The sequence below is a fragment of the Glandiceps talaboti genome, chromosome 1, assembly GCF_964340395.1.
Source record: "Glandiceps talaboti chromosome 1, keGlaTala1.1, whole genome shotgun sequence".
Lineage (NCBI taxonomy): Eukaryota > Metazoa > Hemichordata > Enteropneusta > Spengelidae > Glandiceps > Glandiceps talaboti.
In genome coordinates, this window is record NC_135549.1 from 19,287,728 (window position 1) to 19,308,288 (window position 20,561).

At 36.3% G+C, this 20,561-nt stretch overlaps 2 protein-coding genes across 3 annotated transcripts in view; one reads left to right on the top strand and one right to left on the bottom strand.

Annotated features, from left to right (window-relative positions):
- The first annotated feature begins 523 nt into the window (after window positions 1–523).
- Window positions 524–5,937, top strand: LOC144449581 (transforming protein RhoA). Of its 2 annotated transcripts, none has more exons than XM_078140182.1 (4): window positions 524–672; window positions 2,521–2,692; window positions 3,304–3,453; window positions 4,544–5,937. In XM_078140182.1, exons 1-4 carry the CDS (start codon window positions 647–649, stop codon window positions 4,814–4,816), a joined length of 621 nt encoding a protein of 206 aa, XP_077996308.1. In that variant the 5' UTR covers window positions 524–646; the 3' UTR covers window positions 4,817–5,937. The 2 variants fall into 2 exon arrangements, with proteins under 2 accessions (XP_077996308.1, XP_077996382.1); XM_078140256.1 differs by lacking the exon at window positions 524–672 and adding an exon at window positions 929–1,069.
- A 2,087-nt stretch (window positions 5,938–8,024) lies between these two features.
- The window catches only part of LOC144437673 (protein MON2 homolog), a 47,813-nt gene continuing 35,276 nt past the window's right edge, over window positions 8,025–20,561 (bottom strand). The window contains exons 24-30 of the mRNA XM_078126715.1: window positions 19,661–19,699; window positions 16,199–16,327; window positions 15,171–15,361; window positions 14,265–14,452; window positions 13,854–14,061; window positions 13,272–13,354; window positions 8,025–12,116 (exon numbers count right to left, since the gene is read on the bottom strand). Coding sequence (XP_077982841.1) covers window positions 11,956–12,116; window positions 13,272–13,354; window positions 13,854–14,061; window positions 14,265–14,452; window positions 15,171–15,361; window positions 16,199–16,327; window positions 19,661–19,699 — 999 coding nt within the window. The 3' untranslated portion in view covers window positions 8,025–11,955. The remainder of the gene's footprint in view (window positions 12,117–13,271; window positions 13,355–13,853; window positions 14,062–14,264; window positions 14,453–15,170; window positions 15,362–16,198; window positions 16,328–19,660; window positions 19,700–20,561) is intronic.

Genomic DNA, 20,561 nt, shown 5'->3' on the forward strand with positions numbered 1-20,561 from the left:
ACCCTTTCGTAGCCTGGTCGGAATACAACTCATAATTTGATAAACTGAAATACTACATATTCCAGGTAATCTGGAAGGTCTGTGGTGTCAATGAGTCGAGATCATCAGCTATCAAATGTGCACAACTCTTGCACCTTGAGTCTCTCCGGTGTTTGTGTCAGTCTAAAAAAATATTTATAGACTAATTTAATTATAAAGGAAAGCTTATCTTACTTGTACACTAATTATTTTGTCGTCAGTGGGTTGATAGTGGTAGAGACCTAAACTTTTCGATGTAATCCAGATATAAATACGGGATTAAAATCAATCTAGCAGATAAAAAGTTGAAATGGCCCAGGTGTAGTGAGGTGGTCAAATGGAAAATACGTTCGAGTTTATCCCTGGTGTTTATTATATACCGAATTCTATTTCGAAACACTGCTCATTAGCATAACTCAAGAAGTCTGATGCATAAGTTGCTGTTTTTAGGTGTGGCTATTTTTAGCTCCAGTTGTTTGATATGCATATATAGGGAGTGACCACGATTGCCTTGGTCACTCGACAATCAACTCGAGTGCGTCGCTTCCGAAAAGTTGTTACCGTACCAATACCAGGATCTCGCCTATCCGGAACGTGGTTGTTAGAAGAAACACATAAATTACAGTAAATGTTTAGCTGTTTTCGACCACAGAGGTGAGTCTTTTTTCATTTTAAGCCAGTCAAATCACTCCCCAAAAGTAAAGTCTGCACCGTGACGCACTAGCCGCACTGCGAGCGACGTTCACTTCCGCATTTCTTGTTGATATCCACGGCCACTGGACATATACAAGCAGAATCGTACATATAGAGGAGTTATTTTTAGAACATGTGACGTATCTAACATTTGACCAATGAGCGACGACATTGAAATATATTAGCATTAAATTTCCAATGATGCTTTGCAAAGTGACGTCACTATTGGGGTAGTGCTATTGATCAATTGATGTGAGCCCTCTAGGCCAAATTGAGGTGTGGTTCAAACGGAAATTTTTAGCTGAAATTGGAGAAATCGTATCTGACTGGTGTGTTTGGATAATACTGGATAATACAGGTAACGGAAGAATTGTAACTTTATGATTTGTACATAATATTATGAATGAAGTTAGTACGATACCTACAGAGGCTGTCCGGTTTCCACGAGTGATTTTTTACAACTTTTTCGCTATCATATTTGTTAACCGGTTGGTTGGTCAATTTTGTCATTAAACCCGTCATGTTTCCCTCAGTGTTCACAAGTGACATAAAATCTGTACAGGGTAAGATTTCTTAATATTGCTGTACATCGAATGTGTGACTGTAGTTGTTGTTGGTGTTCTATGTTCCCATCAGAGACATTCGTGTGTCTGTCAATGAATATACCGTCGTGTCGGCCATTTTGTCTGCAGGAGGTAACCAGGACGTCAATCGAACTTGCCCAGAACGTCTGTAACTCTTGTTTCCAGCATCTGCAACTCAAAAATTCTATGGAAGCACATGATTTATGATTGATCGATGTGTATGCAAGTAAAATATTGTCATAAGCGGTTTAATACATTTATGTTCCTCGAGTCTCGTCGAGCTGGCGGTGTCATTTGTTTGAATACATTTGAATGAGTCATGTCATGAGACTTTCCAAGGGCATACCGCTGTGTCTGTCGCTTTATTGAAAATTTCGTTGTTCTAGAGAACACTTGGAAATACTTTGCTCTTTTCCCTTACTCGCACGAAGGGTTTATGTACTAGCCATAGTCTGCCTACACTGTTTTTTTTGTTAGACCCAAGTACAGCCATGCAAAAGGAAGTGGCGTGAGGCCAACGCTGTTATTCGGACTCCACCCATTTGGTCATAGGGCATCATGTAAGCTGTAAAAATTCCAGTTCCTGATTCACCTTAGTTGTGTTTTTCTCTACTCTACATGCAGTTGTAGCAATATAGTTTCAGCTACATTGCATTTAATGTGTGCACTTAGTCTTTTTTTGTGGGTGTAGTTTTGAGATCTGCTTTCATTTATTGTATTAGGTGGGTGCTAATTAGCATGTTTATTTACACAACTTGGACAGTTCTGTGATTTACTTGTCTGTGATAAGGTGAAGCAGCTAGTTTGCGTTTGTGAAAGTGGCGTTCCTTGTAGGGTAATCCTTCAAGGGACTGATATGATGAAGTTCATGGGCAGTTTTGAGGTGATTCATTTCTATATCTGTATTGTTTATGAAATGGGTGTGCCACTTTGGGCTGTCTATCTGGCATAGTACTGACTTTCCCTCCTATTGTCAAATTTTTGTGGGTGTACATTGTGAATTTCCCGTGATGTTTTGACTCATCAGTTGCTATATGTATTGCAAGTACATGTGCTGCAATTAGGACAATTTTGTGTCTAGGTGAAATTGATATTTCACACGCATTTTAACTGACCTTTCATTGATTGATTGTTTGTTTGTTTGTTTGAACAATAGTCACTCTGAATAGATCTAAAAATAAGTCTTGAGTCAGTTTTTAAAATCTTTGCCATCATTTGCTTTCAGAGAGACAAGCTTTGGGATGGCAGCTATACGAAAGAAACTAGTCATCGTTGGTGATGGAGCTTGTGGTAAAACATGCTTGCTAATCGTATTTAGTAAAGACCAGTTTCCCGAAGTATATGTACCAACAGTATTTGAGAATTATGTTGCAGATATAGAAGTTGATGGTAAACAGGTGAGTTTCCACTACTTTTATTTGATGGCTTGAAAAGGACAGTGCTTTTGCCAGTACTATTCATACAGGCTGTATTTCCAGAAAAGGGAAATGTCATGAAAGCTATGTGGAAGGCACTTTTAGTCGTGCTCAGGACATTATTGTCTGACAAAAGACAGTACGTAGATCAGAGTTAGAAATAGGTGCAGTTTGTACAGGAACACAAATTTCATCAGTTCATTGTCTTTGAAGTTGGTACACCCTTATTGCTTTGATGTAATTATTTAATTGAGCGCAAAGATAAGCCATTGCCTCAATATGCGTGTGGAAAGGGAAGTGAAAGTTAGAAACATGTGTTTCAAGAATTCAAATGAATGTTTATAAATCAGTTTGTTAATGACAATAAGTACTAGATTTTTGTATTGCAATGTAATACCCCAGTGCCCACAGATAGTGGCTTTTTAATCTTCCATTTCTCACATACTGGAAATTAATAACAGTATGATAGTAATTTCAAATGTGTACAAAGTTACTATATCACTACTATATACTACTACTACTATACTATGATGTAAATTTACTATACCCACCCACTCCCTCACTCACTGACTTGATGCATGTGTTGATTACAGGTTGAATTAGCGTTATGGGATACCGCAGGACAGGAGGACTATGACAGACTAAGGCCTCTCTCGTATCCAGACACAGATGTAATATTGATGTGCTTCTCAATTGACAGTCCCGATAGCTTAGAAAATATTCCAGAGAAGTGGACGCCAGAGGTAGGTCATTTTTTGTCAAGTGTAACTTTTTTTTTTGTCAAGTGTAGCTGTGAGATGACATCACCCAGATAGTTGGTATTCTTGGAGAATTCTAAAATTTGTCCATTCTTGGGTCTGTGCCCAATGTTGCCATAATGCAGTAAAGTTTACCAATGGTGTAGGTAAAGAAACAGTTCAAACTGAAAATGTTATTCAGCAATTAAAACAGATTAGTTTTCATGAATTGAGATGAAATGCATTATTGTCACACCCATCTAGTGTAAATGATTTTTGAGAGAGAAAATTACTGAGAGATTAAAATGATGAACAAATACATACAGACATGTTTACATAATGTTTCATTTTGAATTTTTGAAAGTTACATGGTTACTTAGTTATTTTTAATGATCAAATTTTAATGTCGAACATATACTGTTTACGACCAAACCAAAAAGACTGTAGAGTTTGAGTTAGGCAGCATGATGTGTTTTATGTTTCACATAGCGTTTGTTATGAATTACACAAATAAAATCCAGAAACTGATAGAACACATGCCATGTGAAATGGTACATTTCATTCACTGAACACCATTTTGTGTTTGAATCTTCATTGTTTCATCTGATAATGATGATTTGTGTTTGCCGTGAGGTCAAATGTATACTTTTATATGCTTGCGTGTTATTAGTTTCTATATTTTGTTTGATGTAAATTTGTAATTAAGAACCTTGTACAAAATGCAAAAAAAAAAACAAAAAAAAAACAGTGCTGCCAAATCTGAAATCGAAACTCTTGTCACTAGCCGTATCTTCGTGAAAATCTTGTTATTCTGTAATGTAGTCATGCAAACTCAGTAAGGTTTGATAACTGTACATTTGGCAAGGAAGATTTTGTCTTTAAATTATTGCAGTGTTCATTTGTTTTCAATTGAATGAATGAATGAATAAATAAATAAATAAATAATTAAAATGTTCACCAAGATGGGTGGGTCACACTATTTCCAGAAAAAAAAGTTTTGGAAATATTCCCAAAAATATTTTTTATGGATGTCTTGATTTAATGTGGTGCACATGCGTTAACTTTAATTATGGGATGTTTTCTTGTTTCTTTGCAGGTGAAACATTTTTGTCCAAATGTTCCCATTATTCTAGTTGGAAATAAGAAGGATTTAAGAAACGATGAAAACACACGGAAAGAATTAGCAAAGATGAAGCAGGAACCAGTGAAAACAGAAGAAGGACGTGCTATGGCAGATAAAATAGGTGCCTTTGGTTATTTGGAATGTTCAGCTAAAACCAAAGATGGAGTCCGAGAAGTGTTTGAAATGGCCACAAGAGCTGCACTACAAGTGAAGAAAAAGAAGCGAGGCAAATGTTTGATATTGTAGATGTAGCTAGAGATAGTGTCTTCTTTACAACTAGGCACACAATGTACTATAGAGAACTCTCACTGTCTTTGCTTTATATGTGTAGCTGTCATATGCACTTTTGTCAGACTATTGAAAAAAAACAGGAATTTGCACCGAGCAAGTGATGGTTTGCATTTTCCGCCAGCGACTTTGCATGTGGGACGACAAGCGATGCAAGAAAAAACACCCCCCTCCCCTCTCAATATAGCCAATTTATCCAGGAAAATGCAACCTTTATTTCTGAAATCTCACCTAATAGCTATCTGCTTGTTATTCAAGATTACCTAGTGTAGCAATATTGATGTAATTTTGTGACGAAGTGTCTGACAGTAGGTCTCTTTAGTATTTAATCAAATGTACTCGGAAAATTTTCTCACATATTACCATTATGAAGATTTAAAAAAAAACAGTGGTTTCTTTTTTTTTTGTATACCGATAGGCAAAGAAAATAATAATATGTGTAAAGTGTTTGTAAGTGGGCAGATTTTAGGGAATGAACGACACTGCATAGAGACATCAAGTGTACTGGCACTGATATATAAACGAAAACGTAGTGTTAGACTCGTGCCTAGGTGTAGAGTATGGTTTCAAGGCCTCAACTTGAGAACTAAGTTATTAATTCTGTATTTTCAAATCTTATTCTCAAAAGGAGAGAAGAAAAAAAAGAAGAAAAAAAAATCATTTTTGTTTTCCTTTCGACACATGAAAAACCAAACCGTTTCCCTGATGTATCATAACAAACCAACTGCCTGTTTCAGTTTGTGAACTGTCGCAAGAATTTTTGTGATTAGCATTTTTTGCGTTTTAGTGCTTTTATACTTTGTTGACCAATGGAAAAGAAAAGAAAACAAATTATTGTATAATAGCGAAGAAATTTTCCTGGTACACATTTTTGTCTTGATTTCTTCCCCACCACGTTGGGGCATGTATTTTATACCCTGTGGTTTAACAAGTATAGTAATTGAGTATTTAGTCCAGTTATCATGTCGCAATGTAGTTCAAACAAACTCTCTTTTGCATATACCGTAGATTGGTCACCAAAACATCTTGCTGTCTCAAGTTTTTTTTCAGAATAAACAGGAAAATGATCTTTTAACCAAGCTTAATTGTCTGTGTGTTGTGTATTATACATACGTGTACTTTATCATATACGACGTGGTTGGCCAGGATGGGTCACATGTCCTGTGGAAATTTGGTTTATGACCATGTGAGTAGTGCAGACAGGGCATTGTTACGTCAACTGGTGTATAATGTATGATGTGACAAGTGGATGGAGTAGGAAGTTTTGCTGTCTGTAATGTTGAATGGCTCATTATGGGAAACGTGATGTCCCTCACTTCATCGTGTTACATTGTAACAACATACAGTGTAGTCCTTCTTACTCAGACCCTTGCAGGAGGATTATTCCTCTTATCAGCACAGATTAGCTATGATTTATGTGTTAGTATTATTATACCAGTAATTGCAAATATTTCCACAATCCTCTCTCAGCTTGTGATGCTGGGGTTGAAATTCAAATTTCCTATTGCATGGCCCAGTTACAAGGCAGACCTTCCCGATTGACAGTAAAGCTTAAAACTACATGTATACAAGAATGGTTGAACCTACTACGTACACTACCACATTCAGTGCAACAGAACACAGGTGCTACACATGCATAGGCTAGGCATGATGTCTGAGTGTCTTGTGAAAGATATCTCCCACAGTGAAAGTGTTTTTGAAATGACATGTAGGAAGCCATTTCCATTTGTAACTGGTGCGGTGCAGAGGCATACAATATCAAAACTACACATACACATACACTTTTTCTCATGCACTTTTGAAAAAAAGTTTATTTTGCATATATATATAAAGGACAATTTCAGGTTTGTTGCATGATCCATTTAGAATTGAAAGCCATAGAATACTTGAATAATGGTCTTCAACATCTCGGTTATTGAGCAATTTTATTTCCAGTACGTATCACCAGGCCCTTGTCCTCAATTTACCCTTGTTATGTAAACATAAATATCTTTGCTCACCTGACGATGCTCTGTCCACATGGTGTTCTTCAAATTATAGAGACTGGGAAGAGTGGTAGCTGAGTTTTACGCAACCACATTGACTTTTCCGTTCAATTTAATATGATTTCCTCCCTTTTGAGTTGAGTTTTGTTGTCATCATCCAGTTTTTATGTTGTGTTCAGGGAGTGATCAGTTTTCACACACAGGGGAGAGTGGCAGCAAATCAGGGTCACCTAGACTAAGTGTTTGTGTGTGTATGTATATATGTGTGTGTGTGTGTGTGTGTGTGTGTGTGCATTACAGAAGCATGATTATTACCTGCCTTGCCATTATATATAGGTAAATGTTTTTGTGCAGTTGCAAGAAATTTGGCTATATACAAGATGAAAACCTTTCCTGAGGTTTATTTGGTTCAAAGAGCCATAAATCAGTGTCAAAAGTAAGAGACCCCCCCCCCCCCCCCCCCTGTAAAGCTATGAACCCCCATCTTTGATTTCATAGAAATGGTCCCGGATTTGCCTCAGCCGTGAAAACTGATCACTCACATCCAACAAAACCATGAATAATGATATTCCTACCGTTGGGGGCGCTATATTTACCACTACTGGGCAGGGAACGCCAAAGGCTATCTAAACATGCATGCCATAAAACAGAAATGTGATAGCAGTGTCATAGGAACATGCTGAACACTATATACATGTACTATGACTTCTGTGAACATTTTGGAGTAGATTTTCCCTTTTTACTCTCAAATTTGAGAAAATCTTTATAAAGTATGTAATAGGTACACATATTTTATTGACCCCATGTTCATGATGTTTTAGGGACGTCTAATATCCATGTGTTGTCTCAAAAGGTGTAGTTAATTTTGTTATTGTTAATGTTTGAAAAGAGATGATGACTTTCTCTTCCTTGCCACACACCCCCATCACTTTCTTTGCAATGTACTCCTCCAGGTGAAAGTATAACCACCATGCAATCCCTATTGGCAAATGCTACTAATTACTTATCTATTCACAATAGCATCAAATTGATTATTTCAGTTGTGCTGCAACACCATCGGCACTATTTTTCAGGAATCTCTCCCCGAAGTCACTCATTCAAAACAATTACTCATTATCTATCTACCTCTCAGAAAAACACCCAGACACTTTACAACTTAGTGATCAATTTGGCCCATAAATGATTTAATTCATTTTTCAATATGCAAAAGAGGCGATCCAATATCCAATAAAGTTCCATGCATTGCCTCATTACATGTACAATTCCTTATGAGATAATTAGATTGATAATGAAATGAAAGGAATCCATTCCTTGCATCCAATACTACCTATAAAACAAAAGTTGAATTTTTCTAGCTCCTAAATACTTGTAAACATTTTGATGCTAAGAACCAACACCAAGCTCTGTACATAAATTTACATTATTACATTTTCATATTTGATTACAAAATGGATACCATCACAATCACAGATATGTTCTAGGAATGTATTATTTACAAGTTTTACTTGAGAAATAACTTTGTTACCTCAACCTCTTTAATTTTCTAGTTGTGTAATTTTTTTATCTGTTGAATTTTTGTTGTTGAAAAATTCAAATCTTGAACGAAATTTAGAAATGTCCCAAAAGTATACCGAACATTTTTCAACTACACCATCATATATAATCATATGTATTTTATAACCAATAGAGTCAGCATACATCAATAACTCCAAAACTTACTTTGGGAATTTTACAACCAACAGAAAACACAGAACACATTTATTTTGCTCTGATGCAAAAAATGTGGCGTGTTAAAAAATCTAAAATAATAACAGGTGGTTATTTCTATAAACACATTACCGTCACTCTCTCCTTAGCTGTAGACATCAAAATACTGAAATGGAAGTGCGCTTGACTGGTAAAGAGAAGCAGTGAGTATAGCCTGCATGATCCAGGCATTTCTTCTGCTTATGTAATATGCTCTCTCGCTCTGGGTTACTGAGTGTGATTACATAAGTGGACTAATGGCTGAACCTTTCAGACTACAGTGAGTAGTAGTATCGTTGTTACTAGTTACAACAATCTATTAAGTGAAACAACAGTCTAGATCATCAAGGAACACCTACTTTACAGTAATATAATACAGGTACATCAAACTACAAGAGAAAGCGTTTTCAAAGATGTCTATAACTTAAACATGGCATGGCCTTCATTTTCTCTTGGTAGCTACACTTTGAAAGACAATAGTTGTATTTCAAATATCTATTGGCTCTTTAAGATCTGTTCCTGGTAATTTTAATTAAAAATAGTTGGGCATATCTTTATATCTTGTTTGACCTGTAGCAACCGTTGGAGAGAGTTGATTGGAATCTCTATAATAGTGCTACTACCATCATTATCACGCTAAAAGGCAAACTAAGATAGATACAAACTGAACTATTACTGTTGCTATTGTGGGTTTTAGCAGTTGCCTTGGTTTAATGTGGATAATATCACCTTGTAAATATGTTACCACTTAAGGAAAAATTGTCACCAGAGACAACACCCTACTAAGAGTGTAATTTAACACACATCAACATCCAGTGACAGCTTATATCAACAACAATAGTTCTAGTCTGTACCTTAGTTTGCTAATACGGTAGCTTGATTTCCATAGTAGTAACTCGAAAATCATTTGCAATGAATATTTCAGCTCCACATTAATTCAAAGGGTCTGTTCTGACTTCTTTAAATAAATACATAACTATGTACTGTGTGTGTCAATCAATCTATACAAGGAATTGAAAAAAATCCATCCCACTTGTCATATTATATCTATATATTATAATATTATTATCAAGTTGAAACATGTTTGTGTTTTCTAAACATTACCTATATGGGCCAAACGTAGCATCATGATTTCATGACAAATATGTACAAAAATATTACAACTGAGTACCAATGTATATATTATCATCCCAGGCTAAGAACTACACATTTGTACCACAATATGACCTTTGACCTCGAAGTAACTACGGGGTAGAGAAATACATAGCTCCAAGTGATTATCTCTTTTCCCATGTTATAAGGTCACTGTCACTGTGATAATTCAATTTTTTTCTTCAAAAAAACTTACTGTGTGTTTTAAATTTGTAAAACACTTCTTCAATATGCATGGCGGTGCTGCATCCTCCCCCAACCCCCTTCTATATCTAAACATCAGATTTGAAATATTGCACAGATCTATATGTGAAAGACAAGTCATGATGTGGTGCATGCTTATGTTCTGAGAGATGTGTCTGCAGTGGCTAAAAAAAAGACATGACATCACTTCTTAATTAAATTTAGACAAATAATTAGAGTGCTTTATAGAGCATGCTCACTAAAAAGTGTGTACGCATTGGCTAATGTCGACCACACATTTTATTCTGTATTTGAATTTTGACGAATCAACTGAATTCAAGTTAAAGCATGCCACTGTCTGCTTGCATAATAACATAAAGTATAAAACTTTGAGTTGTGACTCACCACTATTAAAACTGGTACATAGATCTATTACACAGGAAGCATTTTCATTGGCAACAATATAGATAATGATATTATTTCTACACAATACGATGCGTAATTGTCAATGTTCAAGTTTGTTCCTTTATGCAGCCCAATACAGTGATATTTGTTCAAACCAATGAATGATGCCACGCCCTAGAAAAGACTCTTACCCTGTCAAAGCTGGATTCCATTCTCAGCTTGATTTCAATACCCTAGTGTCTGATGCATATACCATCTCTTGGCAAAACACTTCTTAATATTAATGGGCATTGGTGTAGATTATAGCAGATACCAAGCAAAAAAAATCATTTTTCAACATTTTATAAACCAACTACTTTTAATAATTCTACACTTACTTGTACAGTATTTCTTCACTGTATTTTTAAATATGCCCCATAAACGTATTAGAAATCTATTAACTGATGATTTGCATGTAAAGCTATAAAACATCTGATTCAGTATGTGTCCATTTCAGTCAACCACCACAACATAAATATTTCATAGTAGAAATGAGATTAATTCTCTGTAACTGTCTTCATTAGACAATATTTGAAATTATACAGAATTATTGTACATTACTGAGTGTCAATTCAGACTACATCTTAGCTTACGACCTGTGTCAATTGCAGAGTACATCTTTAAGATATGGCCTGTGCGAAATGGCACATCTTACCAATGAATTGTGTGGCCTCTGTCAATTTCAGAGATCAAAAATCATAATGTATGACAAGGTGGCAATATCAGACATGATATTGGTATGTCTTAACATGTGGCCTGTGTCAATATCAGACATGGTATGTCTTAACATGTGGCCTGTGTCAATATCAGACATGGTAAGTCTTAACATGTGGCCTGTGTCAATATCAGACATGGTATGTCTTAACATGTGGCCTGTGTCAATATCAGACATGGTATGTCTTAACATGTGGCCTGTGTCAATATCAGACATGGTATGTCTTAACATGTGGCCTGTGTCAATATCAGACATGGTATGTCTTAACATGTGGCCTGTGTCAATATCAGACATGGTAAGTCTTAACATGTGGCCTGTGTCAATATCAGACATGGTATGTCTTAACATGTGGCCTGTGTCAATATCAGACATGGTAAGTCTTAACATGTGGCCTGTGTCAATATCAGACATGGTAAGTCTTAACATGTGGCCTGTGTCAATTTCAGACATGACACACCATATACACTGGAACATCTGGCCTGTTTTAATTTCCAAAGACACAGAAATCAAGACTGACTTGCATTCCTATGTCTCATATATGTAAGATGGTGCAAGGTATTTTCAGTTGTGCAACTTTACAGAGTGCCTGTACCAACAGTACATCAAATACATACTTACAAGACACCCTATAGACTCAATAAGAAGTCATGTCACAATAATTCCACGTCTGAAAGTTGATATATTCCTAGCATCATGCATAGAAATGATGGCATACAGTCTCACAATTTATGGGTTTGTATTTCACAATTGATGGCTTTGTATTTTACAAACAACTCTTGGAATGAAAAAATGTTGGTTGGTCTTCAATACTCCAAATGTTTGAACTATAGAAAAAATGTACAAAAATGATGATCTTGAATTATTTGGTGTGGTTATGATGAGTTCTGTATGGCAGTGGGTGGTACAGCTAACAGGTCTTGGTAGTGTTGTAGCACCTCTTTTAAAGCCTTGCACACCTGTGAGGAAGTACAAGTGGTACAGTCCACAAGGAAAGGGTATAGAGATATCACCTGCCTCCACGTCTCGTAGTCCACTGAAAATAGTCAATAGATACAATGTCAGATTTGATACTACCGTACTATTATAGTATATTGGGTGTACACAAGTCAATTAAATCAATGGAATATGAATATCATCTGTGTTGGTAAACCATAGTATTCAATTTAACTTTTGTTCTGAAAACAACTTGAAAATGTTACCTGAAATTTTTGACTGCACACTTCAGTCTTTGTCAACAGATTATTAGGCTCACATGTCCATAACGTCATGTGTACTGAATAGTGGGTCTGGTCTGTTGACAAAGACTGAAGTGTGCAGTAGAAAATTTCAGGTAAAATTTTCAAGTTGTGTTTGGAACAAAAGTTAAATTGAATACTATTAAACATCAAATTGTTTTTCATCTCTTCCTAATACCTGAATATGACTTGCATAAACATTCTTCTGAAATTGTGTTAGCACAGAGCAATGTAAAATGATACCATTGCATCACACTGTAAACACACATCAACATGAAATAATTATGTTGACACCGGGATACACTGTTTCAACTTACATACAACTGTGCTCTCAGGAGCTGGGTAGGGTGAGTGGGTTTTACTGAACAGCTAGAAAGAATTCAGACTTCACACTCCAATTTCTGGCAAAAAACTGCCACTTGATCATGTGACCGAATCAGTCCATGACATCATGAATAATAATGAGCTCATTATAGTATGAGCTAGGTTTATATTACTCTTAATTAGGAGCATTAAGAATACAGTGGTTTCAGAAAGTGTTTTATTACGATACAATGCATCAAATATGGTAAATAAGAAACTGAGAACTTCAACATACTTTGGTATCAGTTTGAACTGAAGTGACCACACCCAACTTTCAATTCATCAGAACAGTGACAATAAATGGCTGACCATCATATTATGGGACAAGTTTAAACCACTGTTTACATTTTAATTAATATGCAAAATTCCCCAAATCATAGCAATCACTATTTTGATTTAAGTAACAAGTAACATTGAACTGTCATGATGAAACAAAACACAAATTACTAGATAATATATTTGATCTTGGATCATTACTTTTGTTGACAAGTCTCTACATGTACGTTTGTAGTAATCCAACGATTTTCCTGGCAAAATTGGATTTTCCTGGCAAAATTGGAGTAATAGAGAAATTAATGCGGTGTACATACCATTTCCAGGTCTGGATTTTTTCAAGGATTCCAGTAACGTACCAACAGCTTTCAACACAAATGCAATCTCAGACATGCGTGGCCTACAGCACAATAAAAATGAAATTTGTAATGTATTGATAAAGCTGCACATCTGTTGTTGTCACAATAGTATTTACTGTCAGACATGTAATCCAATAGTCTAAACTGGATTTTCATTTTGTCTTTTATCTATTTATTTTTTTAGTTGTTGAAGGGCACTTCATCTTTATCTTTCTGGAATACACAGTCTATTGACAATCTACATATTAGTAGAAAATGTTTACAATTAGATGTTATTTATTCCCCAATATTTTTCTTCGTTCAGCCAAGGAAAAAGCGAGTGACCTAAGGGGCCTTTGTCACTAAGAGTCGCTAGTATTAGATGAGTAGTGACAACTGTTAGATCACAAGGATTTTCTGGCTGAATGACGAAAAATATTGGAGAACAACGATTCATTAATTCATCCATCCATCCATCCATCTATCCATCCATCCACAATTTTGTCCATCTATCTGATCAAACACTTATCCATCGTGAACTACATAACTTTGAAAGTATACCTTGGAAGAGGACATTTGCCACTAAGTTTTTCATCTTCTACATATTTCTTGAGTACTTCTTGACATCGCGTCAACAAAGCTGACAAAGCCATTTTAGTTAGACTGCCCTCATTGGTGACTACACTTTTAGTGATGAATGAAAATTGCAACAAGGTCTCAAAACAGGCTTTGGCAAAGTCTTCTCGTAGTTGACGCCCTGTGTCTGTATCTAAAAATAAAATATTCATGGAAACATACGATGATACAGTAAATTTTTTTTGCTTCATGCATTAATTCTGTAGATTTGAGTAATTAATAATACACTTTTTCTGGTATTGGTGATGATAAGAAGGTGGCCATATTTCAATAGAAGTCATTGTTCTGTAGATTCTTGAAACATGAGCAAAATATTTTCCATAGTCTAGTACATACCTGTAAATGATGTGGTTGATGTAGAATGTATAGAGCCTCTGTTTAGCATGGACATTATCAATGCCATGAATGGTTGGGGTATGTTAGAAGGATATGGTAGTACTTCTTCTCGTAGTAATTGCACAACTTCAATGTCTATGGCTTCGTGTTCTTGGAACTCGTCAATTGATAAGGTGGATGGAGTACTACTGGAAGGCAGAAAAAAATATATCAGGTAAGGTCAATTTGCTGTGATTTTTTTTTATCATCCAAGGTCATACTTCACAATTCTACAATATGTGGTCAATCTATGAGTTTTTCAGGTTTTAATTTAAGGAGTGCTGCATATGTGAAGTCATGATAGTTAAAAGGGTAGAGGGGCTGGCTAAGTTTGTCATCTACACATTACTGGTTCAATCCTTGCTGCTACCATTTGCTTCTGAATGGCTTGAAACCTTCAGTAAGAGCTGAATCACTGTTTTGCCTGAGTCAACTCAGCAATGTATAAATTGGGACCTAGTAGGACAGAGGTTGCCATGTGAAGGATTTCATTGCGTATCTTTAGTGGCAGTACAATTGCTGAAGGAGTTGGGGATGTATAAAGGGTTGTACCATGCCAAGTCTGTGATGGGGGCATTCCTTGTACACCACTTTGAGTACTATTTCAATTGTAGGAATTTCAAGGCACCCATTATCATGTATGCATGTCGACACAGTTCTCACGGTTGTATCATTCACTGTTTATGCTAAACAAGTTGTTACCAACACTCTTTTAAACTTGTAGGTTATACTATGGCTACGGCAGCAAACATCAACATATAGTATCCATTCAACTTGTGTCTTTTTACTCTAACTGGTTCTGGTTCTGACAGCCCTTTATACACCACTAAGTCTATTTTTTTTCCTTAAACTTCTTACATGACTTACTTTTGTGAGAATAGAAAGTGCTCCAAGGCTGTAGCTAGTTCTGACCACATACCCATGAAGGAAGAGTCTGATACATGTTGTCTTGCTACTGGTAATGCAATATGTAACATTTCAAGCAGTGCAGCAATAGACAATTTCCAGGTACTCTGTGATGGACAGCCATATTTCATTCCTAGTGGTGTCTGTAGTGTCTGGTGATAAACAACACAACATATGCCATTATTAACTTAACTTAACTTTGTTTAGTATGCCTTTTACTTCACCAACTTCAATATTTGGTAAAATTCTGACAATCTTTGAGAAAAATGTTCAAGGTGAAACTGAAACCTGGCATTATAACTAATGTGTAGTGTGAGCTGTCATCGTGGACAAACTTCGGAAGTAAACAATATTCTAACAGACTCTTCTCTCAACCCTCAATGTTGAATCCAACAGCTGGTATATCCTACAGCAAGTACAGCGTACACGTATATTTCATCTCCAACAGACAAAATCGACCATTTTCTAAATTATAATTTATCTTGTTCAATATTTCTCTTCTTAACCGTAGCTATATTCACTATATCAATGCATACTAGTGTATTTTAAGTGTTTGACTTTATTTCACTTGACTGTGCCTTCTATTTTTTGGTTTTATGTTGTGTTTTGTGCATGAACTGTCATTTTAACACCCCCCCCCCCCCTCATGTTGCTGATGAGACATTGTCATGGTTACATACTGAACACTAAATAGTAAGTAATGGCATCTAAACTTTGCATACAGTTGTACCATGCGTAATCTTTGTATGATTGGTTGTGGTCCTTTATTGAAAGAAATAATCATTATTTATAGATATTACTTAGTTCTAAAGAGTAATCTAGACAATTTCATACTCATCTGCATGCACTATGGTCTCTTCTCTTTATCTCTCTGCCCTCATCTTCACTAGTTCTATTTCATTTTCTCCATTGAAACGATAGAGGATTCACTGATGCTTAGGTAACAGCAAATCAATGCATTTACCTTGGAATGACTACAACAAACTCACCTTGATAATGTTTTGTAAGACATGTTCTTCTACCACAGATTTGTAAGTGGCTGTAGTCTTGTAGAGTTCCACTACCATATGAAGTGACTTCTCAGCAAATGGCACATAGTTCATTGCTATCCACTCAGGCTGTTGAATCAAGTAGTTGTTTTAAGTAATGAGATATTTGTTCTACTTGTCCAACTAATTTCACCCCCAAGTGCAACTGTTGCAATCACATGATTGTCACATGACTCAAATCTGAGTCACATGACAGTCACATTGTATAGCTGTACATCTACATGTGTATTACCATCAGGTAGAAAACACCATTAATTACCCAAACCTTCCTGTGATTTTAACATGAAACTGGTTAGTAGTAACACAGGAGGCCATAGTGATGTGAGGGTACAGTGTAACTGTGCTGTGTATCAATGTGCAATATAAAAGTGTGTATTCAGGGACTGACAAAGAGACATTAAGTTGTATTAGTAGCTTCTATACAGATGGACAGCTTTTACACAATATTCTGAGGTGCATGAGATAACTGATCTTGGGAGAACAACTTAAACTTTTGGATTCAGCTTGGAAATTTCTCACATAAAATTCTGGATTTTGAACTAGCAGCTAGATTGTGTGGTACTTTCACACTGGGTCTCCAATACCAGTTATATTGCAACAGAGAGTTGATGTTATGGTGGAAAGGGTATCCAAAGTTTTCAACCTTGTAAATGAAAGGGTTAACTGAAAGTGCAACAGTGCCATCACATGACTGAGTAAGGTAGAGGACACATCTCAGAGCCATGTCATATATGATTACCCCTAAAATGAACGCAGCAACAAATATTACATTCACAACATGAATTAGGAAGTGTCACTTTTAACAATTAGGGAAGGAGTTGAAGGAGACAGTGCCCCCACATCAACTATTGTGTGATAGCTGGGTAAACAGTCACATGATTACAAGGATGTAGTTGAAGGAGACAGTGCCACCACATCAACTATTGTGTGATAGCTGGGTAAACAGTCACATGATTACAAGGATGTAGTTGAAGGAGACAGTGCTACCAGTGACCACATCAAATGTTGGTTAGCTAGGTAGACTTACATGATAGTCACACTATCTACACCCAACCACAGGGTAGTTAACTATTGGTTAGTTGGGTAGTCAAATGACAGTCACACGGTGTACAGGGTAGTGCTACCATTAACTATTGGCTAGTTGGGTAGTCACATGACAGTCACATGGTGTACAAGACAATGCTACTACATAAACTATTGAACAGTTGGGTTAGTCAGATGACTATCACATGATTACAGCCAGATAGCTGGCAATACGCCGTATTCCGGTTATCGAAGAAGCCCCGAAAAGATAAAAGATATGATAGTTTGGCCACTAGGGGCGCTGTTTTAGAACCGGAAGTGAGGGCCAGAATTGTAGAGCATTATTGCAAAGCATAGAGTCTATAGGCATCGTAACCACTGACTAAAGATTTTCTGTCATTCCCCGTAACTTTACGCTATAATATTGCATTATCGCCCATCAAATAACGAAATAGCAAATTAACCTCTTGTTCTCCTAATATTTCGCGTAAGTTTGGCTCTGCAATTCGACCGTGAGGAAAACCCAAAAGTAGCAACATTTTGAAACGGGTAGTACACTGACATCTCACTCACGTTTTCAGTGTGACCTCGTCCATTTGCGTTACCGTTGGAGAAATTGTAGCGATTGCTTCCAGTCAAACATCGGAACGGAAAAAGGTACAAAAACAGAGGAAAGAATCCTCAAAATCACAATATACGCTACAGTTATTGCAGCTTGTATAAAACCAATCTGATTAAAATCCGATGTAGATGTCGGCTAATCGTTCATTGCTATTTTACTTTCGTTATTGTGCCTGAATTGACCTTCGTGGTACATGTTTGATCGCCTCCTCTACCGATCAGGACAAAAACGTAAACATGTACCACGAAGGTCAATTCAGGCAAAATAACGAAGGTAAAATAGCAATGAACGATCAGCCGACATCTACATCGGATTTTAATCAGATCGGTATAAGACATGGTATGAGGTTTTTTATACACTGATGGTCCTGAATGAAGAATAGCAAGCTAACCAAAGTGTGATAGTAAAGATGAGTATATCAATACAAATATGTTTATGCCAACTTATACTAACCAGTACATGAAATGTTTTTTTCCGGACAAAGTTTTATGATTTCACCCGTGGTGCTACACCACTGTTCTAATAAACAAGAAAGGCCTAAGTATGCGGCGACATCAGTTACAATATAAACATGTGGCTTGGTAATTGTCGACCGAACTCTCAATATTGCAATGACTGTAGCTGGAAGCTGTTCAATCTGATTAAAATCCGATGTAGATGTCGGCTAATCGTTCATTGCTATTTTACCTTCGTTATTTTGCCTGATATTATTTTTCTTGGTACATGTTTACATTTTTTAGCCTGATCGTAGAGGAGGTGATCAGGCAAGCTAAAAAATGTAAACATGTACCAAGAAGGTCAATTCAGGCAAAATAACGAAGGTAAAATAGCAATGAACGATCAGCCAACATCTACATCGGATTTTAATCAGATTGGAAGCTGTTGTCAGATTTGTAATTTTCTAATCGTTCTTTTGTCAAGCAACAGACACCAGTAAGGTAAAGAAATATGTTTATCATGTCTACATCGGGTATATTTCGAAGGTCCTCCGTCCAACTTTCAATGTTTCCGCTGTCGATTAGTTCTATCTTTTGATGCTTGACATCCACTATTCGTCTCCTCTTCCGTTCTCTCAGAAAATTATCATTTTCTAGTGTTTCAAGACCAAGGTTGACAGCATTTCTGGCGATATCTAGTAGATTTAGAAGTAGTAATTTTCCACTCTTTTATGAATGCAGGGAGTTCTTTTACGCCCATTTTGTTGACAGCTTCATACATCGCCATACTATTAGATGCCATGACGAAAATTCTGGCCCTCACTTTGTCAGATATGGTGCGCCCTCTCGCGATACTTTCCTGCGAAACAACCGGAAGTTCGATAACCGGAATACGCCGTATTAATGCTTCTACAACTATAGGTTACACTACGATCACATGACAGTCACATGATTACAGCCACAACACAATACTATCACAACAACAATAACTGGTTACTTAGATCTCATTATTACAGCCAGGAGAGTGCTATCACGGGAAATATTGGTTAGTTAGGTTAGTCACATGACAGCCACACTTAACTGATTAACTATTGGTTGGCCAAGCTAGCATCACATGACAGTCACATGACTACAACCACAAGCCCATTAACTATTGGTTGGCCAAGCAGGCATCACATGACAGTCACATGACTACAACCGCAAAACATGCGCAAAACTACTGGTTTAGCTAAGTTATGATTACATCTACAGTTACTACACAGAACACTGCACTACATTACACGATAACACAGTCATTACTTAATTACATCTAGCACATACCTGTGTACTATCACTAAACCTAAAATTAGCCCACCTTTCCTATAATGGTGTGATATAAAATTGGAAAGTTATTATCATGGAACATATTAACATAACATAACATAACATAACATGCAACGTATCATGAGATTTGTTAATGCCTTCTGTTAACCATAATGTTAAATATTGAAGATATTATGTAATGTGTACTCGTAAAACGGTATCTTCCATTTTTATTAGACGTCTCTACTCTATGATTTTAACACATTTTGGAAGATTTCTTTTTTGATGGTTTGCATGCAAGTGTCAACATTTACTGCAATGAGCGAAGTCTAGGAAAAAACTTGGATATCTCAGTACACACACTGAACACCTATAAATTGTTAACTATTCATAGTATTAATACATACAGCAATATGTTACCACTCTGTAGTGTAGTAAATGTTAACACATTACATACACCACAATTCAAGCAATAAATCAACACATTTAGTTACACAATCAATCCTTCAAAGAATTACAATAAACAAGAGCAATCAATCATATTATGATGAGTTGCATATTTCATGAGTACATACAGTTGGCTATGTTTACAGCATTGCATACAAATCCATGACTACATACACTAAGGACATGGTATCCAAAGATTGCCATGCTATACAATTCTCTGTTATCAGGTCTGTTAATACCATTCTGTTACCAGGCTCTATGTATTTATAGGGACATTCTGCATACATTTCACTAGTTAAGAGCCATACATTTGATAGAAAAAATATGTCAGGCGGGTATATTCTGACTTGGTCAAATTCTAACCAGAGTATTTATGATGGTTGAATTTGATATTGGTGGTATCATTTTAGACAAACAAAAGACAGAAACTAGTAATATTGTGAGATGTTGGCATTACATGTAATCTATCACA